Source organism: Pelodiscus sinensis, chromosome 19 (genome assembly GCF_052426305.1).
Source record: "Pelodiscus sinensis isolate ZL-2025 chromosome 19, ASM5242630v1, whole genome shotgun sequence".
NCBI classification, from domain to species: domain Eukaryota; kingdom Metazoa; phylum Chordata; order Testudines; family Trionychidae; genus Pelodiscus; species Pelodiscus sinensis.
Window position 1 is genome coordinate 16,390,260 of NC_143070.1, and position 26,485 is coordinate 16,416,744.

Consider the following 26,485-nt stretch of genomic DNA (forward strand, 5'->3'; position numbering starts at 1 on the left):
CTACTGGATGATGGTGAAACAAATTATTTTTATTAAGTGGAATGATTTTTTTTTATCAAAACTAACAATTAGCAAATGGCTTTTTAAACTAGCGATTGCCCAATGCTTTTACAGGGTAGAAAACCCTGAACTTAACTAATTACAAACGTCTTTGATTACAATTCAACTATACCAAATCACTGACTCTAATTTGCTTAAGGCAGTGCAGCATGCGAACGAAAAATACAAAAACAAAGCCAATATAATGATTAAAAACTCCGTCCACAGCCAGTCCCTCTATGGTTATTTTAGGGCAGCTGGTGGAGTTAGTCATAAATCTACTTTTACAACTTCTGGGCTTCTATTTCTAACACTTATACTTAGCCTAAATACAACATTACTACACAACACAAGATTATACAATTTACACAGTGTGGTTAACAGAACTTAGATTCACTTTACAGAATTACACAATGAAATTAACACAATTTAACTATTAATTTAACCAATACATTTAAGCAATACTTACAAATCCAGCAATGACAACAACACAAAGACACACTAGAACTCGGAGCATGCTCAGGACTTGCGCATCCCTATATTTGACTCGAAGGGTGGGGAGGCAGCCTCAGGGTGATCAATCCTTTAGCCAGGCAAAAAAAGACACGGTACATGGAACCTCTGTCGAACAAAGGGGTTGAGGGTCTCTTATACAAAAATTCGATGTCTAATGCCATGCTAGGGTCTGCATTTGGCAGGGCCTAATAGGCTAGTGATGAGGTAGTATGACAATACTGCCCTATAGGGCTACGTCTACACTGGCATGATTTTCTGGAAATGCTTTTAATGGAAAAGTTTTCCGTTAAAAGCATTTTCGGAAAAGCGCGTCTAGATTAGCAGGACACTTTTCCGCAAAAGCACTTTTTGCGGAAAAGCATCCATGTTCAATCTAGATGTGGTTTTCCACAAAAAAGCCCCGATCGCCATTTTCACAATCAGGGCTTTTTTGTGGAAAGCAGTACTGTGCTGTCTACACTGGCCCTCTTGCACAAATGACTTGCACAAGAGGGCTTTTGCCTGAACGGGAGCAGCACAGTATTTCCGCAAGAACACTGATGATCTTACATGAGATCGTCAGTGTTTTTGTGGAAATTCAAGCGGCCAGTGTAGACATCTGCTTTTGCTGAAAAACTTGCCAGTCTAGACACAGCCTAGGAGTTTTCATGATGTATGCGTGATCCCCTCGTGGACAGGACTAGATAGGACATGGTTAGTGTGAGACAGTTGTGTTTTATTACCTTATGTTTTCTTTTTCTCTTGCCTCTAAGACTGGTCAAGCTATGGTCATACGAGGCTTATCTGTAAGTGCAGCTAGGCGCTATCTAGTCATGCTCACCTCCCTGTTTTCTGGTGCCTGTGAGTCTCAGAATGCCTGTAAGGTCAAATTCCGTTCACAGACAACTGCATTGTGCGCTTACAAGTTATGCTTTCTCAAAGTGTCAGAGGCCTACATTTTCTGTGAGCTGCTTTGTGTGGCTGGATGGGCTATACGCGAAGGCCATGGTCAGAAGAAGCCTGCTTTGCAACAAGGTGGTGCTCACACAGCAGGGGAGGGGGGGCATACGACTTTGGTGTGAGTGACCTGTGGCCCAAAGACTAGTCAAGACTGGTCACTGCCTGGGGATGCTCAAGAGGCTCAGGAGTTAGCAGTGCCTCAGCTGGTCTGTGTGGAGCATGTGGAGTCAGTGGGGTTGGGGAGATGACCCCCCGGACAAGCACAGACAAGGCTCCCTTGGGCAAAAGGCAGGGGGTGCTAAGGTGCCTCCCAGCACAAGGCAGTAACTCACTGCAGGTACAAATCTCACCCCAGAGACTTAACATGACAGGGATACAAACACGGCTCCTTTGTCCCGCTGGTTAGATCACTGCAGCATCTTTCTGGCAGAGCCATTTGAACTCAGCATCACACGTATCCAACTGAATCCGGCTGCCTTTGGTCCGACCGCAGCTGTTCCCATCCACAGGGCCTGTGATGGGGAAGCTGCAGAATGAAAATGAGTCAGTGCCACTGTGGTCACAAGGAAAGGCCCCAGGGTGGGTCCTTCCATCCCCTCGAGCTGCTGGGAAGCTTGGCTCTACTGTCGCCCTTCATCTGTCACCTCCCTGCCACATGTCAGTCAAGCTGACAACCCAGGAGGTAAGAGGAATTAGGACAGGGCTACTCAACTTTGGAAGTCCCAGGGCCCACAAAAGATACCCACAGCACTTGCCAAGGGCTGCAATTTAAGCATGGCTGCATATATATGCAAGCATTTATGCAAATGTATATGCAAATAGCTTGGGCGGGCATGACTACAGAGATTAAAACATTTCCCTGCATCCAGCCCCATTAGCAGGTGAGTGCCCCTTATCAGGCAGGGAAGCAGTGCCTTGGTCATTCCCCAGGGCACATTGTGCCAGTCAGATCCCAGACCTGGGAAGGGCCTGAGATACACACCCTCTGCCCCCGCCCCCGGAATGGGAATCACCTGCATCTACCCCACGAGCCAGTTTGCAAACACCAAAGATGACTTCTCCCCTCCCCCATCCCCGTCACTTCTATCCCCCCTGCCTCTCCCAGCCTGGGTTCCCCTGCCCCATGTGATACCCGCCAACGCAGTCAGTTTGGCCTTGAGCAGACCCCGCCCTGCATGCAGTGGGCTGCAGCAGCACCAGCAGCTGGTCTCAAAGTTCGCGCCTCAGGAAGCACTGCACAGTTGCCCCCAAGTGGAGCATGCACAGTAGCCATGGTTGAGGACAGGCTGGAACGCGGGGTGCAGCTGGCCTGCACACTTGGCTCTGCGCGCTGCTGCCCCAGACTTGGCTAGGTCTGGCTGTGGTTGGGTGGGACCCCGTTGCCCCACAGAGATGGCAGCAGCAGCAGCATGTGAGCAGCAGCCCCGCCCCGCAGTGCGGGTGGAGAGACAGAGCCTCCAGGATGGGCCTTTCCTCCCCCTTGTGCTGCTGGGATGTTTGACTCTGCTGTTGTCCTTCATCTGTCCCCTCCCTGAGGAGCACCAGCCAAGCCGACAGCCCAGGAGGGGAGAGGAGTTAGCAGGTCTCAGGCAAGGAGCAGACTAGGCTAAATCTCTGGGGGCCGGTGCCCTGTTGCTCTGCCATTGTAAGTGGCCACCCTGAGCTCCTGCATCCTGACTTTCCTTTAAAAACCAAGTCGGGGGTGAAAGGAACCTGCCCCCTGTGACCTGGGTGAAGGGTGGCTTCAGAGAGCCTGGGGACTTGTACAGATGAACGGTGAGGGCTGGATTCACAAAGGGACTCAAGAGCCCAAGGTAGGGTGACCATATTTCCCTATACCCAATATGGGACACCAAGGGGGTGGGCTGATGGTGGTCAGGGCTCCAGCCCCACAGTGTGTGTGCAGGGTGGTGGAAATGGGACAGGAGTGGGGGCCAAGCCCCGCTGCGGGCAGGGGCCACCCAGGAATAGGCTTGAGTGCCACGGTGGGTGGAGGCTGCCTGGGAATCAGGCTTGAGCCCCATGGTGGGTGGAGGCCTCCCAGGAATCAGGGATGAGCCCTGTGGCATGTGGAGGCCCACTGGGAATGGGGCTGCAGCCAGTGGTGGGAGGGGGGTGCTGGAAAAAAGTGTTTAACCCCAATTGGGGGGCACCAGTGGTCAGAGCTTCAGTGGTCAGGGCTTCAGGGCATATTTCTAAAAGGCTGGACTTCAGGAGAAGGCTGCTGGAGAACTTAAGCACCAAGAGGGGGTGTGCAAATATGGGGCATTTTGGAGGCTCCAGAACTCACTCAGTACCTCAGTTTTCAGTGTGAAATTTTCCTGAGTACCCATGTATCTGCCCTTCAGCACGTGCTGTTACCTTGCCCTAGACTGCTGCCTGCCTAAACTCCAGTGTGATGCACAAACCAGGGTGATGTTGTACCTCTGCCAAACTCACCTGTAGGCCCTGAGTGGGTTGGCATGTGTGAGCCTGTATCCCTAGGCTTACCCCTTTCACAGGACTATGCTAACGCCTGTATAAACCTGCCTTCTGAGGTGTCATTTGAAAATTCATAATTTGCTGATCATCATTGTCCTGTTAAAATGTGCGGCAACTTTGCATGTAGAATTATCATGGGCAGTGGGTGAACCCCTGGCTTGGGGAGACAGGCTACCCCATTTCCCCACCCCTTTTTCATCTACCAGACCCTTCACATGGCCACTGGCCCCTGCTTCCCACCCTCTAGTCCAGAGTTGTCAGGCAGTGTGGCTTCTGATGCCCCTGGTCCCAGCTGCCCCAGAGCACCTGAGAGTCAGGCCATGGGGACAGTGGGTCCCCAGCCACCCCTGAAACATCTCCCCCCCCCCAACTGGGCATCCAGGTCCAGGGCTGGGCAGCCAGAGTGGCCCCCAGCATCTGGGAGCAGGGAGGAGGGGACCGAGATGGTGCATAGATGTGGCCTATTAGGCAGTTTGGGAAGGAAACCCCTTCCTACACCGGGGATACCAGCTGTCTGGGAGAGTTACAAAATCTCATCTATTGGGACGGTCTCATGCTCAAACATGCTGGAGGCAGGGTGACCAGATGTCCTGTTGTTAAAGAGTCAGGGCTGTATATAAGCCTTCCTGCAGGTGTCCTTTTTCTTAACACTGTGCAAATTGTCCCATATTTTATATTTTCTCTCTCGCCCTCATTAGTACTGGCAGATCCTGCTGCTGACCAGATTCCTGCTCACCAGCTCACCATCCACAGAGTGGATCAGGGTAGGTGTGTAAGCCTGGGGGGTGAGGTGGAGAGCAAAGCTGCAGTGTGCAGCATGGCTGCTCCCCCTGCTGCTTGCCGGCTCTGTTAGCCAGGCTCCCCCATCCCATCTGTGGCTGTCTCTGGCTGCTGGCTGGGAGCTGCAGTGGCTGGTGAGTTGAGGCGAGCAGCAGCCAGTTGTGTTTCCTCTGCTGCCCACCCATTAGTGCTTTACATGCTCCCCTCTGGAAACTGTGCTCGAGCCCTTCAGGGGAGAGGGGATAGTCTGTGCTCCAGCCTCTGGGGGTGGGAGGGTGGCCATGGGGCTAGAGCACCAGTGTAGGCTCCTGGGCTCCCCCGTGTGGATGGATGGAGCTAAGCCTCAAGCTGCAAGGCAAAAACACAGGGAGGGAGGGAGGGGAGAGAGGCAGCTCCATGGAGCTGGTGCTTGTGGGGAACTGTCCTATAGAGAGGCAGCAACGCAGGGGCCAAACAGCTTCTGTGTGCCCGTCCACATGGGGAACTGGCTTGAAAGCCGGCTGTTTCTTTAAGTTAAGTAAAGGTGGGTTAGTTCTAATTTAATCCATTAGATCTATATTATTTATAATTGTTTTGGAGTTAGATCCAGATTATTACTAGAATAATTTTATTGCTGGAGGCTCCCAAGGCACACCGTTAAGTGTGTACAGGGCTAGCAAGCTGCAAGCACCACCATTGTATATTCTTTAGGAGCAAGGGACTGCAGCAAGGGGGTGGAAAGGGAATCCCCAACTACACAATATCACCTCTGGGGTACACTGGGTCTCCTTTTCTGTTAAAAAATCAGGTGCCCAAACACACAGGTGAGTGTGACCTGCTTCCAAGTAACCCAGGGAGGAAAAACAGGGGTAACATATTAGAAATGGTAATGCACACAAACTTGTAGGCCTTTAGACAGATGCATATTTAACAGCAGCATGCTGTACAGTGGAAGCATTTCCCAAACATCTCTCAAACGGTAAGCGTCAGGCAGCACTCACCGTGCTGGATCTAACGGGGAGCCATCCACCCAGGTCCACTTCCCCCCGGGGGGTGTCGCTTTAAGTCCGATCCAGACAGAGCTTGCACCTTGTGTAACATCCTGTAAGGAGTCCTGTGAGGAGCAAGCAGTGTGGGAGGGTGAATTGGATGTAGGAGGCTGGAATTCTCTCAGCGGTCATCTGAAGAAGTGGACTGTGCCCACGAAAGCTCATGATCCCTGCTACATGGTTGGTTAGTCTATAAAGTGCTACCAGACTATTTGCTTGCTGGGTTTTTTTTTTTTTTTTTTTGCTCTGGATCTGTTATTTGCCAGCAGAGGGACTCATCAGCACTGAGCTAATTCAGGATATGTCTACACTATCCCCCTAATTTGAACTAGGGTGGCTAATGTAGGCATTCGAAGTTGCAAATCAAGCCCGGGATTTAAATATCCCACGCTTGATTTGCATCTTCCCGGCCGGTCACCATTTTTTGAAATTTACAAGTCCGGACTAACTGCCCGCATCAACATGAGGCAGGGACCCGGTAGTTTGAAATAAAGCCCTAGTTCGAACTACCTGTTATTACTCCTGGAATGAGGTTCAACAGGTAGTTTGATTTAGGGGCTTTATTTCGAATGCCTATTTCCTTGCCGCATGTAGACGCGGGCAGTTAGTCCAGACTTGTAAATTTCAAAAAATGGCGACCAGCCGGGAAGATGCAAATCAAGCACGGGATATTTAAATCCCGGGCTTCATTTGCAACTTCGAATGCCTACATTAGCCTCCCTAGTTCGAACTAGGGGGCTAGTAGAGACATACTCTTACTCTCACCCCTGGGCAGGCAGGGTCCCAGCGCAGGGGTGGGGGAATGTGACTCTCTGTGCAGACCTGCTAACACTAGCACCAGTCCTTGGTGTCATAGACTGAGCTGGCCCTTTAAGGGAGTCCTCAGTGAGTAGGTGCCCCTGGACTGAGTGGTTCAGGTGAGGGGAGCAGGTGACCCGGAGCCAGGCCTGGTGGGGCACAAGGGCAGCCGGAGGCCAGTCAAGGCAGAGGTGCTGGCTCTGTGAGTGCAACACCCACAGAAAAATATTAGTATCTATCCCTGTGTTGGGTGTTACCAGCTCATCCTGGCTCTGGAGCACCAACAGCTGCGAGCGCTTCCCCCAGCAGTCGTCCTGGCTCCAGTTCCAGTTTTTACTCCCTTTCGACAGCCAGTAGCACTTGTCCCCACGCAGCAGCCAGTCCCTGGGGCAGAGTTTGCACCTGGCGCCCCCTGCAGGGAGAGAGAGGAAGTGGAGTCAGTTCTGAACAGTCAGACTGAAGCTGGCTAAAAGGGCTGGCTGCCCTTTTTAATTAGGGTGACCAGACGTCCCGTTGTGGCTGGGACAGCCCTTTTTCTAAGCCTGGTCCTGTTGTACCAACTTTTTGGGCAAAAGTGCCCATTTATCCCATTTCCTCTTTCCAACCTGATCAGTCATCAGCAGCAAACGAGACCAATCTTCCAAAAAGTGGGGTGCAGAGGAACATGGGATGGGAGGAGTCATGCCAGGGAGGCAGGTAAGGGCTTGGGCAGGGGCCAGGCATGGTTCAATTGAGCAGTGACACCAGCCCTGCCCTGAGAGAGGCTGCAGGTTTTGGGCTAGTTCACAGTTCCCCTTTGAGAGATCTGGGCTCCTTATTTCAATGGAAAATGCCATTTTTAGCAGACCGAAATACCTTGGGTGCCATTGTTCCTGTCTGATGGGGGAAGGGACTCAAAATGGAAATAGCAACTAGAGGTGAGGGGGAAGGTCTCATTCTGTTTTGGAGGGGAAATAAAATTCTGGATATTGCTAACATTGCCCTTACAGAGCCATCAAAACCCTTCAGCTTGAGTGTGCTAGCGAGGGCTTTTCTCAGGGGTCAGCACACACACAGCCAGGCAGACTGTAGCCTGGCAGCGCTGGCAGCTAGAGAGGAGAGAATTCCCTTGGTGCCTTGACACAGAGTTGCTCGCTTGCTCACGCTTTGCTGTCACTCAGTCGCAAGTTCTGGGCTCTGTGTAGGAGTCTCTGGCTGGGAATCTCTGGGTTGGCACAATCAAATGTGGCTCCTTGGGGTTTGGCCACGTCAGATCACAAAAGCTGACCAAAGACAGGCCCAGCCTGTGCCCAATGGCTGAGCTCAAGGGAAACTCAGTGTTGAAAGAAACAGCACTGACAACTGAGAGAGAGGGACACCATCGGCTGAGGCAGAGCTGCACCCAGTGCCCCATTTTAGAAATAGGGGCTGCTTTGCCACTGCTACTGCCTTGGTTCAGAGGAGATCTGAAAGGCTCCCTGGGGGTCATTAAGGAATTCTGCATCACTGCATGTGTGCAGAATTCATGTCCCCCACAGATAACTTTGCTTCCCTGTGGAAAAATGACTGTCAGGGAAACTGTAAGAGCAGTCACGCCCCACTCCCTAGTGGTGCAGGTACATCACTTCAGGCACTAGGAGCAGCCGGCAGAGAGGTTAAGGCTACACCTGCCAGTGGTTCCTACCTAGAGCCAGGATCATCTGCTAGCCCAGACTGGGCCAGAGGCAGGAGAGGAAGGGAATTCCTCTTCCCTGAGGGGAGTTGCTGAGGCTGTGTCAGAGCTACTCCCAGAAACCTCTCTTAGCTGCAGGTAGCTCAGCATCCTCCCCTGCTTCCGGCCCCTTCATGGATCCTCAGCTGTGATAGAGGGATGGGGAGGAGTCTCTGTACAGGGACCTGCTTCCCCATCCACCCAACCCCCATCCACCTGGATGTCCATACTCTGATACCCTTGCAAAGTATCTCCTCTGTGGGGTTGTACAGCCCCACTGGCAGTAAGGCTGGGGATGGTATGGACACATGGCCGGAAGGAGCTGCTGGTGTAGGGCACTGGTTCCTGGGAGCACACAGCTCTTAGTCACCCCCCGTCTTCCACCCACACACAGCCCTAGCTACCCTTTGCCTGCACACAGCTCTGAACCCTGACTGGTTTTCAAAATTTTTGAGCTGATCTCTCACCACATATAATTCTGACGGGTTGGGTGCAGGCCCGCCAAAAGAGGAGGAAAAGCAGGCAGCTGCCTCAAGGCCCGGTGGTTCAAAGGGACTTGGGGCTCCTGGCTGCTGTCACTGCTATCGTAGCAGCAATGGCAGTTCAGCACTGAGGAGGGGCACAGAGCTCTGGATGGCACAGAGGACTGGCTGCCCCCGATCCACAGCGCCAAATTTCAATATAATCCGCTATTCCAAAACAGCCCTTAACTCCTCATGGAATGAGCTTTACAGGGATGTCGGAATAGAGAGCCTGAAATAACAGGTTTGCTGTTAAGACGTGGAATAGCTATTTCGGGATACTCTGGTATCCCAAAATAGCATTGTAGTCTAGACCTAGCCTATATATGTCCATACTAACATTAGCAACCTACCAGAAACCTCCCATCTGAAGGGTGACACAGTCGAATGGAAAACCTGCTAACTCTCGGGACACTGGGTTCTTCTAATGGCATGGGAAGCTGAATGGATAAGGAGCACTTGTCTAGGGCTCAGGGTGGGTTATGAGCAGGTGGGACTTTTGTCTGGAGTCAGCTGACTGATCCCACCTTCTCATTTTAAGAAACTCTCCTACCTCTTGTACCGGCACTTGATTATGGCAGTCCAAGGCAGCATCCTGAGAAATAGAAGTGTGTGGGGGGAGGGGAGAGTTGGCAATCTAGGAACAGGTATTTAATTGAAGCTGGGTACCTGATTAAGTTGCAATGGGAGAGACAAAGGGTAAAATGGAGAGAATGAGCAGAGGGGAGAAGAACTGTAGTTCTTTCAAGACCCAGGGTTTCCCGAAGGAAGATAAGATTCCTTGTTTTAAGCTGGTTGCTGCTGGTGCTCTGCCCATCACAGTGTAAATCAGGGTGGGCAATAAGACAGCGGCGGTTCACCAGGATTAGCTCCTGGTTGGCTGCAGCCACTTTATTCACCTGCGCTTCTGCAGGTACGGGTGCTTTTAGCCCTTTTTGGCCACAGATTACTGTTCCCAGCTAATGGGAGTCACAGACAGCATCACAGACTGGGAAAGTACAGCAATCTGCAACCAACAGGTGCTACAAGAACCCATAATTGTGGAGGCGTGGGTAAATACAGTGTGCTGCCAGCCAAGGGCTAACTCTGGCAAACTGTGTCTGAACCACAGGCTGGTTATTGCCTGTGTCTACATGCAGGCTACATACAAGTATATAGGTTTGTGCAAGAGAGAGAGGTTAGCAGCATGAATTAAAGCCTATAGAAACATAGAACATTAAAACTCGAAGAGCCCTCGAGAGGTCATCAATTCCTGTCCCTTGTATTCATAGCAGGACCAAACACCATCTAGATCATCCTTGTGAGATGTCTGTCTCACCTGCTCTTCAATATCTCTAATGATGGAGATTCTACAACCTCCCTAGGCAATTTATTCCAATGTTTGACCAGCCTGACAGGAAATGTTTCCTATTGTCCAGCTGTGATGTAGTGGGGGTACCTTGCTGGGGCTGTGGGCGACTTCTGCTGACTGTAGCACGCCCCAGCAGGGCAGGGGGTGAGTCATTATGCAAAGGGGGCTCCAAACCTGTCTGACCAGCTACCTCTCAGGGAGAGAAACAAAGGAAGGTGGAATGCCGCCCCTGGCAGGGGGGCAGGGCTGGAAGAGGGTTGGTTAGTCTCTGTCTGGTTTCATGGAGGAAGCAGCCTAGGAAACAGGTTGGGATTTAGGAGCCCCCCCATATCAAGGGGGGGCTGAGGCATCCTAGGCCTGCCCTGTAACCAGATTACATCTGTGCTGTGCTGTATCCTGGAGAAGAAATAAACTCCCTCTCTTCTACTGGCTGGTGGAGTCTGTTCGTGCCATTTCAGGGGTGCAGGAGATGGGAAAACCCCAACGCGTCGTCACACCAGCCTAAACCTCCCTTGCTGCAGTTTACAGTTCTTTCAATCTTCCCTCATAGCTCATGTTTTCCTGAACTTTAATCATTTTTGTGGGTCTTCTCTGGACCTTCTCTAATTTCTCCACATCTTTCTTGAAATGCGGTGCCCAGAACTGGACACAATACTCCAGTTAAGGCCTAATTAGCACAAAGTAGAGCAGAAGAATGACTTCTCGTGTCTTGCTCACCATATTCCTGTTAATGAAGCCCGGAATCAGGTTTGCTTTTTTTTTGCTTTTAGCTTGTGGTCCACTATGACCCCTTTCTTCTGGTGTCTCACCCACTGTTACCGATTTTTCCTCCACCTCTCTGTTAGGACCCAAGTCCCTTCCAGACCATGGAGTTCTAACCTCTGTGTACTGACCTGCTGCAGGGCCCCCCTCGCTCTGGGGTCTTCCCCTTCAGGGAATCACCAGCCCCCTATGCCCACCCTGGCTCAGTGACCCACTGCCAGTCATCATCTAGACCGTGCCACAGGAGCAAACTGCAGCCTGAAATGGCCACTCAGCATTGGCAAGGGGTGTGGACCTGCTGCCTTTGCCTGCCCTGGCTGCCTCTCTGCAGCCCTAGTAGCCTCAGGCCCTGTAGCCTGGGAGCTTGCTTGGCCAGAGCTCCCCAGCTCTGCCTTCCTTTCCCCAGCCCTGCTTTAAGTCTGGCAGCCTCCAGCTTCCTTGGCAACCAGGTCCCTCCTGCTCTCCAGCTAGAGCAAGAGTGTGTATGTCCACCTTCCCCCCAGGAGCCCTGATTTCTGCAGCCCCAACTGTTGATTTTCATCGGCCATTTTGTGGCCAAGTCACCCGGTTGTGAGTGATCCCTGAGTAACTCCTCGCAGTCAGCTTGAGAGTTAATTATCTTCCATAATTTTGTATCCTCTGCAAACTTCACCATGTCACTGTTCACCCCCTTTTCCCAAATCATTAGCATGTTCAACAGCACCTGTACTGGGGTACAGAGCCTTGGGGGGATGCTGCTAGTTACGTCTCTCCACTGTGAAAACTGAGCATTTATTCTTACCCTTTGTTTCCTGTCTTGCAACCAGTTACTGATCCATGAAGGGACCTTCCCTCTTACCCCAGGGTATTTAGTTACCCGTAGAGCTTTGGGTGAGGGACCTTTTTAGAAGACATTCAGAAAATCCAAGTGTGTAATAGCCAGTGAATCGCCACATTCACACACCTGTTGACTCCCCTGAGGAATTCCCTTTTAAAAACCCATGTTGACTGTTTCCAAACAAATCATGTTTCTCTGTGTGTCTGGTCATTCCGGTTTCTGTCCCTGTGTCCCACAGGCTCCAGAGGGATATGACCCTGCCCCTCATTTCTTCAGAGTGATTTTATGACACAGGGTGTATTTTATGCGAGATTGGTCATGTGAGATGTCATTGGAAAGGCTCTGATCTGCTGAATGTAATTACCTTATTGATAGACATTTATCATTTTTGTAGTTGAAGTTATGAACAGTATCACTAAAAGGGTGGGAGTTTTTTTGCTTTTCACTTGTGTGTGGCCCAAACCATAAAAAGGTTTCCCACCCCTGTCATAGAGCTATAGCAGCCATCACTCACAGCCACGGGCTGTCTGTAGCAGTCTCAGGAATGTCCCCAGGTGGGAGATCAGCATCTTCCAAGGCCTATTGTTTTATTCCTAATGGCCCATTGCCTCCAACCCGCCCTTCTTTTCTCACTTCTAGACTGAAAACAACTTGTCTAGTGGGGGCGTTCCCCAGTGTAACTCATCTGAATATTCAAATAGATAGTTAATATTCATAACTTCAGCTACTAAAATGCTTACAAATAGGATCATTATATTCAGCAATCAGAACCTTTCCAATGATATCGTCTCATACCTATGTCATAATCCTACCTAATCTCACTGTGAAGAAAATGGGGTGCAGAGTGTTATACTGTCCATGGTAGAAACTCCAGTGACTTTGCCCAATATTGAAGTCAGGCTCACCAGCCTGTAATTGCCAGGGTCCCGACTGGAGCCCATTGTAAATAGGAGCATTGCATCATGAGCGACCTGCCAGGCATAGAACTCTTCTCGAATACTTGGGAGTCTGAACCTCTTCAAATTCCAGCCTGGGGGGATACAATGTGCCCTTCCAAAACACCTCCTGCAATTCCAACCGGCCCTGGGATTCTTCTTCAGTCATTTCCCTATTGCAGTGTATGGTGGTGTCATGCGCTGCTGGACAGCTCTTGCGTTTCACCCCAGAGGTGGCTGCATTTCAGTAGTGGGGAAATTATCCCTGTTAGTACAATATAGTTTGTAAACCCTTGGTGATCCAACTTCGATAGAAATTGCATTATTGCAATTATTAAAACTGTCTGTGCTCTAGCAAGGGGGATTACTCTAACCACTAGCTGTCACTGCTGCTCCTTTGCACACACAGTTGAAAGTAATTTTACTTCAAGATTACAAGCTCTCTGGGGCAGGCATGTGAGAGTGAAATAACAGAATGACATTCCACAGCATTTACCTTGCCCCCACCAACTAAGACAGACAAAAATTAAAACTGAGGAGTTTGGGATGAATACTACATCATTGCAACTGCATCTCAAGCATTAGAGCATATTGAAAAGTTCTGTATCTACTTTAATTAGTCCCCCTTTTGTCTGGACATTGTTTTCCTGCTGCAGTTACAATGGGAGCTGACTGACTAAAAAAGGGGTTTTTTCACAATGAACTTCTTCACAGAACGCTTTTTGCATTGGAGCAATTGGAGCTAGGTGTTGCTGAAATAGTCATCTGCCTCCCAAGCACTTTGACTGAAAAATGAAAGTCTACTCCTGTCGTTAGCCCCCTTCACGCTGTCAAGTTCGCTGTGTTGCCACCTGTCATTTTTTTATCATGTGTCCTGTGACAATTGGTGGGTTTTTTTGTGCCCCAGCTCCTGGAGTCAGGGTAATAGGTTTCATTAAAGAAAGCTCCTTGCCTCAAAATTACAGAGCAAAGCCTGAATGCAGGACCCTAGTAGCTCAGAAGGCAAAGAGAAAAAAACCCAAACTGTATTATTTTCCTAAAATAAACCATTCTCAGGCTTTTTAGGGCCTCACTCAGGGTTTGTGAATGCTTGGCAAAGGGGTCTCAGTATGAATGAGAATTTGGTCCATTGTATTTCAAGCTCAGTGTCCCTTTCTTACAGTGGCTGGTTTGCAGTCACAGCGAGAGCTGCAAACTCATTAAGGGAGAGTGAGTCACGGCTCTGGGGCAGTAGGTGCTGTCAGTACCTGCCAAGCTGCCATGTTGGGTTTCACATAGAATTGATTTCAAGTGAGACCGGAAATCTTCCAGGCTGGAGCTGCCTTCAATGCGATTGATGATTTCAGTTTTCTTGGGTGTATTCTGAGCTGTTCTGCTCTGTCCTTCTCCAGAGCCCTGTAACTGGGAAACTTCAAAACAGCAACAATGTCAAAGACAATCACTTCTATTGCAGCTAATTAGAAAGTAATAAAACAACTGCGTGGACTGGGGGAGGGGTGTAAAATCATCACACAGTGCAGCATCCAGCCAGTGCTGGATTAATGCAGGAGCAGTCTTAGGGGCTGCAGCCTAGGGCCTTGGGCTAAGGGGAGCAAAAATAAATCCAAGTGGTCTCCAAGCCGCCGACTGCGATCGACTGGTCAATCCTGTTTCATCTGCCAGTCAATCTGCTGCAATCTCCCCAGTTCTGGGCTGCGAAAAGTCCAGCAGCACAGCAGGGCTCAGCCGTGTGCCACCTTGTCAGGGCCTCACGCTACACCCGGAAGTGGTCAGATGATGGACATCTCTGTGGCCCCTAGCGGGGAAGGAGGGAGGCGGCTCTGCATGCTGCCCTGCCCCCAGCATTATCCCCACAGCTCCCACTATCTGGGAAATTGGCCATTGGAGCTGCAGGGGCAGCAGTTGGAGGCACAGGCTGTGCACAGAGATATGCTATCCCTCTCCTCCCAGGGGCACACTGAGATGTGCCATCAGCCAGATGCTTCTGGGAGAAGTGTGGGGTTATGACACGCAGGCAGCCTGCCCGAGCCCTGCTGTGCTGCAGACCAAGAGACACCTGAGGTATCCAGGGTCCCTGCAAAATCTAACAGGTTGTGGATTTGGGTCCAAGGGAGAGTGAATCCAGTCCGGGCACCCATCACAGCTGGGGTGCAGACAGGGAATCCCATTCACTGACCATACAGGTGCATTCCTGTCTCCCACTCACATGTCAGAGTGAACCTGCCTGAGCCGGCCCACACATTTCATGCATCCAGCCCTTAATCTTGTTTCTGGGTCATTTCCCCCTGGTGGCGAGGTGATGCCTGCGAGTTCATTCCCAAACCGACTGGAATCGGGACGGGAACGCCATTCAGATTTTGGGGATGAGAAGAGAATTCATGGGGCAACATGAAACCCAAGTGGGTCAATAGGTGGGTGCTACTTACCCCAAGCTACCAGCGCTATCACAGCTACTGTCAAGACGATGATCCAAGCCCATCCGACCCCTACAGCGATGCGATGCCACCAGGGACATGGAGGGGAACCTGTAAGAGACATTGTTTGGTGAAACTGTCCCTTATGAACAGATGGAAATCATGCTGTACAGCCGCTACTCTGCCTTCATGAGCACTGGGTGACCCCATGACTTGGGGAGGTAAATCCCCCGCAGCCTCACTGGAGCCCTTGCTCCTCCCCCACACACTGTGGCCTGCTGGCTCCAGCCCAGCCTCCTCCTCACCACCTCCACAAAGGGGGTGCTCTAGTCATCATGAAGAGAACAGACTATGAACAGGAGTCTGCCAGACAACTCACCAGATTCTACAGGCTTTTCTCCTCTGATCCCACTAAATAATACCAAACTGCCCACCGCCATCCCCACCCCCGAAAAACTCCTAAACCACCAGCTCATGAAACTCCCTGTTGCAACTCAGGACTAAAGCTACACAAACACACACCCCCTTCCACATCTCCAACCAGGAGTTTTGTATCTGCTACACAAGATCCACAAACCTGGAGAACCCAGACAACTGTTATCTCAAGCATTGGCACACTCACAGCAGGATTATCCGGTTCTATTGACTCTCTCCTCAGCCCCTACCTTCCTTCAAGACACCACGACTTTCTGAAGGAATTACAGAACATCAGTAATCTTCCTGAAAACACCATCCTTGCCACCATGGAAGTAGAAGCTCTTTACACTAACTTCCCACATGAAGATGGATTACAGGCTGGCAGGAACACCATTCCCAATGACAGTACTGCACACCTGGTTACAGAGCTCTGCGACTTTGTCCTTACTCACAACTACTTCCGATTTGGGGACAATTTATATCTTCAAGTCAGCGGCACAGTCATGGGCACTCGCATGGTCCCCCAATACACCTACATCTCTATGGCTGACTTTGAACAACATTTCCTCAGCTCTCTCCCACTAATACCGTTCCTCTACTTCCATTACATTGATGACATCTTAATCGTATGGACCCATGGGAAGGAGACCCTTGAAGAATTCCACAGGGATTTCAACAACTTCCACCCCATCATCAACCTCAGCCTGGACCAGTCCACACAAGAGATCTACTTCCTTGACTCTACAGTACAATTACAAGATGGCCACATTTTCACCACCTTATACCAGAAACCTACTGCCCATTACACTTACCTACATGTCTCTAGTTTCCATCCCAGACACATTTCTCAATCGATTGTTTATAGCCAGGCCCTAAGATACAACTGGATTTGCTCCGATCCCACAGACAGAGACAAACACCTGATGGATCTCTATCAGGCGTTCTTAAAACTGAGATACCCACCCAGAGAAGTGAAACAACGGATCGACAGAGGCAGACGAGTACCCAGGTATCAGTTTCTTCAAGACAGGCCCAATAAACAAAACAACAGAACCCAACAGCACCCAATTTAAACTCCTCCAGTGCATCATTGACTATCTACAGCCCATCCTGGAAAATGACCCCTCACTCTCACAATAGACAGGCCAATCCTCACCTACAGACAACCCCCAAACCTGAACAAATTATTTCCAACAACCATGCAGCGCGTCTCAGATACACTCACCCAGGAACCCAACCCTGCAATCAACCTTGATGCCAACTCTGTCCTCACATCTACACAAGCGACACCATCACAGAGCCTAACCACATCAGCCACCACAGCAGAGACTCACACAACTGCACATCCACTAATGTGCTCTATGCCATCAAGTGCCAGTCATGCCCCTCTGCCATGGATATTGGCCAAACTGGACAGTCTCTATGACAAAGGCCTAAAGGACACAAATCAGATAACCAAAAAGGTAACACGTAGAAATCTGCTGAGGAACATTGTAACTTGCCCAGGTACTCACTAATGCAGGAGTGGGGAACCTCCAGACTGTGGGCCTGATCCAGCCCACAAAGCAATTTAATCCAGCTCTCTGGAGGGTCCAGGAGCTGTGAAATGCTGTGGGAGGTCCTGGGGGCTACGTTAAAAACTTCCCTCAGCCTCTCCTGCAGCGCGGCCAGATACTCCCGGTTGCTCTTTTGCACACAGGAGGTGCGTGCAGGAGGCCTGGCTGGAGTGGGAAAGCTCCACATGCTGGACCTCCTGCATAAACATGAGCTCTGGGGTTTCTGTGCTTGCTGCTCTTCCCCTGCACCAGGCAGCTGCAAAGAGGCTGGAGCTGTTAAGGAGACAGTCAGGGACTGGGAGGGAAGGAGGAGCAGGAAATCCATCCCAGAGTGGGAGGGAAGTGATGTCCCTGAGTACCTGTCCTGCATGAGGGAGGCCACTGTGGGCCAGTTTCTTCCCCCTCCCCCGACTCTTTCCCTTGCACGGGGTAGCCACATGCCGCCAGCAGTGTCTCTTTAACAGTTAAGGAGGTGTGTGGAGAAGGGGGGAATCCCTTCTAGGAACAGGAGAGAAGGGAAATCCCCTACCCTGCATGGGGTGCCTTGAAGGGAGGAAGGGGTGGTCACAGCTGGGCAAGGAAAAGCAAACTCAGCCATCACACAAAAATACTAAATTAAATTTTTTTTTAAAAAAATCACACCACATCAAGGGGGTAATTTCTGTCTCGGTGGCTGTGTCTACACTGGCCCCTTCTTCGGAATAGGAATAAGAGATCCTCCGGAATAGGGCTTTATTCCCGAGGATTGCGCCAGTCTGGACGCTTTTTTTCCGGCTTTTTCCCAAGCCAGAAAAAAGCGGCATCCATGTTTATTTAAATCCCGTGGGGGATATTTAAATCCCCCGCGGATTTCCCTATTCCAAAGTTATAAATTAGCATGCTATTCTGAAGAAGGGGCCAGTGTAGACACAGCCTGTGTGTGTGTGTGTGGTTTTTGTTTTGGTCTGTTTTGTTTTTTGATTCTCATTCTCGCACGGGCCCTGACTGAGATCTCTGCGGGTTAGTGCCCGCCTCCACTCAAAAACTGTTCTCCACCCCTTCCTTAGTGGATCAGAAAGGGACTATCCTAATTATCAAGCAATTTCAAAAGTCAGTTGGAGAGAGACGCTGCAGAACTTGGTTTCACATACAAGTTTGACACCTGCAATCAAGGTTTGAACAAAGACCTGACCTAGATGGGCCGCTACATTCCACACCCTGAGGAAATAAAAGGCTAAGCCCCAGGGTACTTACAGCCCACTCTGTTAGCCTCAGTTAGCATGGATGATCGACTTGACAATTTTTCCCTCTATTTTTTTCCTTCTCTCTCCTTTCCCACCCCTTTTCTTTCTCTTCTATTTATTTGTACCCTAGACACTTCATTCATCTGAGGAAGTGGTTTCTGACCACAAAAGCTCATGATACATCTACATTTTTTGTTGGTTTCTAAGATGCTGCAGGACTAGTGGTTGTTTTTTAAAGTTTGTTCTGTTACAGACTCACATGGCTTCCCCCTGAGGTTTTCTCCAACACAAAGTTCTGCACCCTGGTCAAAAGCATTTGGAGAATGAGGCCCTTAGTTGTAAGACAGGAAATATTGTGATTCGTTATCACTGACAAGTTTAAAATCAAGACTGGAGGTTCTTTCTAGATTTGCTCTAGGAATTGTTCTGGGGAAATTCTATTACACAGGACATCAGACTAGATGATCGCACTGGTCCTGTCTGGCCTTGGACTTTGTGAATAAAGGTTCCAGTCCTGCAGCTGCATCCAAGTGTCCATTCACTTCAATGGGATTCTGTTCGGGTCTGACCTATAAAGGATCAGATAAAATCACAGGATTGGGGATTAAATTTCCATTTATTAATAATATAACTGAAGACTAAATAAACCATGTAAAGTCAAATTCAGCTCTTAGGTACAGTGATGTGTGTTTGGAGCAACTTCACTGACCTCTATGAAGTCTCTGTGGATTTACACTGATGTAACCAGCAGAATCTAAGTCCTAACGTGTTTCTCAAAAGCAGATCAGATCCTATCTGAAAATAATATCTAAAGTGCCTGGAAACAACTTCATGCCATTTCACGACAAGAATTAAATTTAACTAAACAGCCACATACTAAGCTACATATTGCTGTGATGTAAACATCGACCATTAATAAAACTCTATAAAGCATTTCAGTAAGAAGTTCAACAAGCTGTACAGTAATTCAGTTATGTTCACAAGATGTAAGTGTATATCAAGAAGGGAAACTTTTAAAATGAAGGAAGCCCATTTGATAAGTAGCTTCATTAAATATCTGGGGGTATGTCTACACTACAGCACTAATTCGAACTAACTTAATTCAAATTAGTTAATTCAAACTAAGCTAATTCGAACTAGTGCATCTAGACCTAAAAACTAGTTCGAATTAGCATTTTGCTAATTCAAACTAGCATGTCCACATTGAGTGGATCCTAAACCGAAGTTAAGGCTGGCTGGAAGCTGTGCTGGCAGGGCATCAGGTTAGGACTTAGAGCGTGGAGCTGCTGTCTCAGGCTAGCCGAGGGCTGTGCTTAAAGGGACCAAACCCCCACCCCGGACAGACAATTCTCATGGTTCCCCGTTTGCTTGTCAACCTTGATGAGGGACAGCAAAGCAGTCCTGACGTGCAGTGCCCTGAGTGCCCACACTCGGCACATCACAGCATTCGGCCATCAGACCGGCTGCACTTGCCACAGGCTGCCATCGGAGGCGATCAATCGGGAGGCTGCAGGAGAGTTTCCACCCAGAGAAGCTCGCAGAGCCACCCTATTCCTCCCCATCAGGGGCTCGTACCCCATTCCTCCCTCACCTCCTCCCACTTACCCCTCCTTAGCCCCTTTCCTGATGTACAAAATAAAGGACACGTGTGTTCAAAAATAGAAACTCTCTTTATTTAACAAAACTGGGGTGGGGGGGATTAACCTCCGGGGAGACTGGGAAAAGGAGGTGGGAGAGGGGACGGGGAAACCTGGGAGGAGGGAAGCCAGGGGAAGAAAGAGGAGCGGAAGAATCAAACTATGGTACGCCATATATTCAGTACTGTGTACGGATGTGATCTCCTCGCCCCAGAAAAGATATTTTGGCCTTGGAAAAGGACAACTAAAATGATCAGGGGTTTGGAACAGGTCCCATATGAAGAGAGGCTAAAGAGACTGGGACTTTTCAGTCTAGAAAAGAGGAGACTGAAGGGGGATATGAGAGAGGTCTATAAAAGCATGAGTGGTGTGGAGAGGGTGCATAAAGAAAAGTTCTTCATTAGTTCCCGAAACAGAAGGACTAGAGGACACCAAATGAAATGAATGGGTAGCAGGCTTCAAACTAATAAAAGAAAGTTCTTCTTCACACAGCACATAGTCAACCTGTGGAACTCCTTGCCGCAGAAGGCTGTGAAGGCTAGAACTATAACAGAGTTTAAAGAGAAGTTAGATAAAGTCATGGAGGTTGGGTCCCTGGAGTGGTATTAGCCAGGGGGTAGAAATGGTGTCCCTGGCCTCTGTTTGTGGAAGGTTGGAGATGGATGGCATGAGACAAATTGCTTGGTCATTGTCTTTGGTCCATCCCCTCCATGGTCCCTAGTGTTGGCCGCTGTTGGCAGACAGGCTACTGGGCTAGATGGCCCTTTGGTTTGACCCAGTATGGCCATTCTTATGTTCTTATGTTCTAAGCTCAGGGCTCAGGGTCGGGGGTCTCACTGGACCACCTTGATTTTCATGCAAACCTGCTCCTGGATTTGCATGTGGCCTTTGGTGGCCAGGCTGGCAGCTCTCCTGCCCTAGACGACCACTTTTCTGTGCCTAGTGCAGAGGTTGTGGACATTGGAGGCCTCCCCCCAAACCTGGATGAGGTCCACGATCTCCGCACTAGACCAGGTGGGTGCCTGCCTCTTGCGGCCCCGGGCAGGCTCCTGGGAGCTGCCAGCCTGGTCCCGGGAAGAGGCGGAGGGCTGGGTGGCAGCGGGTGGCTGGCTCGTGCCATGCCAGGTGCAGGGTCTTCTGGTTGGGTGCTGGCAGGCTTGCACCTGGCATGGGCACCGTAGCCAGACCGTGCCCCTTTAAGGGCTCCAGGGCCCAGAAGGGGGCAGAAGAGTTTCCCTGGCTGTGCCCAGAGTGGCCACCAGGGCAAGCTGGGGAGGGCTAGTCTCCCTCTAGTTCGAATTAAGTGGCTACACAGCCCTTAATTCGAACTACTTAATTCGAACTAGGCGTTAGTCCTCGTGGAATGAGGTTTACCTAGTTCGAATTAAGCGCTCCGCTAGTTCGAATTAAGTTCGAACTAGCGGTTTGCATGTGTAGCACCTGTGTAAGTTAATTCGAAGTAACGGCTGTTAGTTCGAATGAACTTTGTAGTGTAGACATACCCTGGGCTATTACAGTGAGGTTTTTAGAAACACCTGTTACAGGAAAACTCCAATAGTCCAGCATCCAATAGTCCGGCACTGCTGATAGTCCAGCATCAAAATGGCAAGAGCCTAGTGAGAGAGCTTCGGCAAAAAACGAGTGACAAGGTAACAGCGGCAGCAGCTGAACTGAGCAAAAAGGGTAAAAAAGGCTTAAAAAAACGAAAACATTACAGTATACTGTATACAGTATGTACAATAAAAAGGGTTAAGAACACTTTATATTCAGTATATAATGTATACAGCATATATATAACCATTTTATAGTACCTTCTGATAGTCCGGCATATCTGATAATCCGGCACCACCTAGGTCCCATAGTTTCCAGATTATCGGACGTCTACTGTACTAAGGCACCTTTGAAAATTTTATCTTCATGTAAATCTGTAGCCTCACTGTACTCGTGAAAAAATGTATTCTAACAATAGCTATTTAATAGTTAGATTATTTCCCCCCAATTTCCGAAGTACCAAGATTTTAAACTCATTTAATATAATTTTTAAGGGGACTCACAAATTCTCTATGATATGTTTATATGCTTTAAGCTAAATTGTAACACATTTGTGACACTGCATCCCTTATTCCTCACAGAAATATGCTTAGGAACAGGAATATTCCTAGCTCAAATATGCTTTATGCAAAATATTGTAGGTAAGATCATTTAAAAATGCTGAGCCTGTCCTGTTTGTGTCCATGAATCATGCCCTTATTTGAAGTTAGAAATATGAAGCATAAACCTGTACACTGATTTAGACCTGTGATGTGAGGACCATTAGTGGTATTTAGGGATCTTAGGGTATGTCTAGACTACATGGCTTTGTAGACATACCCTTAATGCCAGGTCTTAGGGACAATGAGTTGTGAATAGTCTTGCTTCTCCTGTAAGCCTCAACTATAGTTGGCTACTGGAAACCAACACGATATTTTTTTCACTCAGAATGAGAAAAGTTTGAACTGAACACAAAGGATTCCTCCATGGGGCAAAATCTACATCAAGGCATGAAACCAAAAAATAGGGGCTCCTGAGATATGCCAGGAACACCACCACCACACCCCCACCTTCACCCGATTACCGCCCAAGATGACTCCAGGAAGCATCTAAAACTGAACAGGGGAAGGATCAGGCCAAAACTGTGAGATTTTCTCGCTTGTGAGAAAAGGCGATTAGAACTATGTTAAGGTAAGAATTTGCATGTAATAAGTTTCTTAGAGCAAAATAAATTATTAAGCAAAATAAAACACAGTAGTTAGGCTTAATGCACTGTGTGCTATTACTCGCAAATACTCACACCCTACATTTTATACTTAATAAATAAAATCACTTTTGTTTATTAATAAACCCAGTGTAAATTATTGTTTGCACATTCTCCAAAGCACTTTCAACCCCTTCCAGCTGGGTATCATCTGCAAACTTAATAAGCATATTCTCTATGAAATATTAAAATAGATAATTAAGATACTGAACAGGACTGGTCCCAAAACAGACCCCTGCGAAGCCCTATTTGTTATACCCTTCCAGCATGACTGTGAACCATTAATAACTACTCTCTGAGGGTATGTCTACACTGCCACCCTAGTTCGAACTAGGGTGGCTAATGTAGTCATTCGAACTTGCAAATGAAGCCCAGGATTTAAATATCCTGGGCTTTTTTTGCATGTTCCTGGGCGCAGCCATTTTTAAATGCCCTGTAGTTCAAACTCCCTGCCCATGGCTGTACGCAGCACGGAGTAGGTAGTTCGAATTAAAGCTCCTAATTCAAACTACCGTTAAACCTCCTTGCAGGAGGAGTAATGGTAGTTCGAATTAGGAGCTTTAATTCGAACTACCTAGTCCGTGCCGTGTGTAGCTGCGGGCAGGGAGTTTGAAATACAGGGCATTTAAAAATGGCGGCGCCCAGGAACATACATATAAAGCCGGGGATATTTAAATCCCAGGCTTCATTTGCAAGTTCGAATGACTACATTAGCCACCCTAGTTCGAACTAGGGTGGCACTGTAGACATACCCTGAGAATGGTTATCAAACCAGTTATGCACCCACCATATAGCAGAGCCATCTAAGTTGTATTTCCCTAGTTTATGAAAGAGAAGGTCATGCAAGATTGTATCAAATGCTTTACTAAAGTCTAAGTATACCACTTCCACCATTTCCTGCTTATCCACAAGACTTGTTACCCTATCAAAGAACACTATAAGATTAGTTTGACATGATTTGTTCCTTACAAATCCATGCTGGTGGTTACTTATCACCTTATTTTCTTCTGCATATTTGCAGATGAATTCCTTATCTTGCTCCATTATCATCCCTGGCACGGAGGTTAAACTGATTGGCCTATAGTTTCCTCGGATGTTCTTATTTCCCTGTTTATTGGTGGATACTATATTTGCACTTTTCCAGTCTTCTGGAATCTCTCTTGACTTCCATGGCTTTTCAATTATGGTAGCTAAAGGCTAAGATTCCTGCTTTATCAGCGCCTTGAGTATTCTAGGATGCATTTCATCAGGCCCTAGTGACTTGCAGAGATTTAACTTTTCTAAGTAACCTTTAACTTGCTCTTTTCCTATTTTAACTTCTAAACCTACCCCATTTCCACTAGCATTTACTATGTTAGGCATCCTGTCACCATCAATCATCTTGGTGAAAACCAAAAGAAAGAAGTTGTTAAGCACTTCTGCCATTTCTGAGTTTCCTGTTATTGTAATTGCGTGAGAATGTACGTAGCACTATGGATGAGATTTCATTGCAGGTGGCTCAACCAGGCGCCGCTGCTATATTTAGTGCACTAGCTCATCTAATCTATTGAGGATATATCTGCCCAAGCTGAACTCACTTCTGTAACCCTGGTGTAGATGTAATGCAAGATTCTGACACTTCCCACTAGCTCCAAGCCTTGTCTGGCAGCTTGAAACAAGTTAGAGCCCACTTATGTGATTCCTGACTCCCAGAACTGCCATCACAGGACATGCAGAATCAGGCCCTTTCAACCTCAGCTACCACTGCATGTGGCCTCCTGTCCCTAGTGATGGTGAGTTCCGTCCATGAGACCTGTTCGTATTGCACTGCCAAATGTTTCATTTTAGAACATGACCATGAGGAATTCGCTGGTGTCTGATTTTATAGCTCTGAGGCTGGAGTGATGTTTCTGTAGGGGAGCTAAACCAGAGGGTTTAAATATAGATGGGAGACAAGACTCTGAAGCCCTGTGTACTCACAGGGGCGAGGAGAACCAGCTCAATTCTATCTGGAGTTGGAGCACAGACCTTGCTCCTGAACAGATGCAGTAAATTCAGTCTAATCTAACTAATCTAGTGACATGCTTCAGCTTTGTAGCCTCATGACCTATCTCCTTTCCAGATCATGAGTATATTATACACCAGCCTAATGCAGAAACTTGTGGCAGCGCCCTGCTAACTTTTTGTCATGACAAAACTGACCATTAAGTCCTACCGCTTCTTTCGTGTCTCTTGCAAGTCTCAGTTCCTAACTAGAAATTTACTGTTCAGCTCATGAATACCTAGGGCTCGTCTACACAGGAAAATTGACCAGATGGTTATTCTCAAATTGCTCTCCATGTGGCTGCTCTATCCCAATTAAATTCACTTTATTCCAGAACAATCAATGTGCTTTCAAAGCAAAGTAATTATTTCTGAAAAAAATCACTTTAAAAATCACTATCCTGGTCAGTTTAGCCATGTAGATGAGTCCTTATTTTCCTTAATAGCTCCTTGTGAGTTGTGAGGGACTTTATCAAAAGCTCCTTGAAAGTCAGGAATCTGGTGCACTTGTGTGCATATAAGTGTATCTGTATTATGAGTACTTGGGATTACACAGTTGTAATTTGACTACCAAATCTGAGGTGTTCTTCTTGAATTGCTTGCATCAGGCACTACAGTGTCCTCTCAATTTAGTAAATGTTCCCACATATTATATCTGGGGTTCTGCCAGCATCCATTCCAATTCACCAGCTTGTTGCTTTGATACTTTTCGCCTTTGTGGATTGACTTGTACAAGTTTTACTTTTGACCATCTGTTTATTTTTACTTTTGACCATCTGTTTATTTTTATTTAAATCCTTTGATCCCCATTTGTATAATTTACTTTTTTGATCTTACCCTGCCCAGCCTCCTGAGAAGCAGCACTGTACATCCTGTTCTTTATTGGATCCCACTCCCTTGATATTACTAACATCCCCAGTAGATGGATGTCTGACCTTAGAGAAGACTCCTCCACAATCGTTAGCTTTCCCCCGGCTCCTACATGAAATAATCATCCCAACTCCTACTTACTGCATGTGGCAAGAGTCTGCTCCCACTCTAATTAAGACAGAGCCCAGCCTTTCTGTGCAATCTCTCCTCCACCAGACAACACCACCCTCACTTTGTCCTCTGTAGCCACCGGCCCCTGCAGTTCGCTGCACACACACTAACACATCCAGAATTTCCATTCATAAGAGATGTTTTTCCTTGTCCCCTCCCTGCAAGGTACCATCAGGAATGGACACCCAGGGAGACAGAGAGTCACTTACCTTGGGTCTCAGGTTGACGTGAGCGCTCTGCTGTTCTCACCTTCGGGCGAAGGTTTAATGCCGTATAACCCTCTTCATCCTCCATTGGCCAGGCTAGTCCCGGCTGTGAATCCTTTTCAGCAAGTACTCAGGAGGGAGCAGAAAAGCTACTGACTGACCCCCAGGCTCTGCCGCTCAGAGTTCACATGCTAATGCAGCACGGACTCTCCCCATGAGAAACCACAGGAAGGGAAGACTCTGAACATAAGTGACAGTCAGCTCTTCCACCTTCCCCACACACGTCTGAGCCCATCACTAGATCCTGCTTGCTTCTCTCATGAAAGTGCTTAAATTAGGTTTGAAAAGAAAATAAACTGTATGAGCCAATGCTTGCTGGGAGGAGGGGGGAGGAGTTATGGGGAAGAGGGTAAATGGGGTTGGGTGCTAGAGAAATGAAGAGAACTGGCTGGTGGGATACAGGTAAGGGAGAACAGGTGGGGCATAGAGGAGTGGGACAATGGAAGAGAAGGCATGAG

At 48.4% G+C, this 26,485-nt stretch overlaps 1 protein-coding gene across 1 annotated transcript; it reads right to left on the reverse strand.

The window, feature by feature from the left end:
* LOC149522220 (killer cell lectin-like receptor subfamily F member 1) lies at positions 1–26,278 on the reverse strand. Its single transcript, XM_089770628.1, has 6 exons — positions 25,971–26,278; positions 15,084–15,182; positions 13,905–14,066; positions 6,839–6,993; positions 5,736–5,848; positions 1–2,020 (listed from the first exon to the last, which is right to left on the reverse strand). The coding sequence occupies exons 1-6, from the start codon at positions 26,053–26,055 to the stop codon at positions 1,897–1,899; spliced, it is 738 nt and encodes a 245-aa protein (XP_089626754.1). The 5' UTR covers positions 26,056–26,278; the 3' UTR covers positions 1–1,896.
* Between the last annotated feature and the right edge of the window lie 207 nt (positions 26,279–26,485).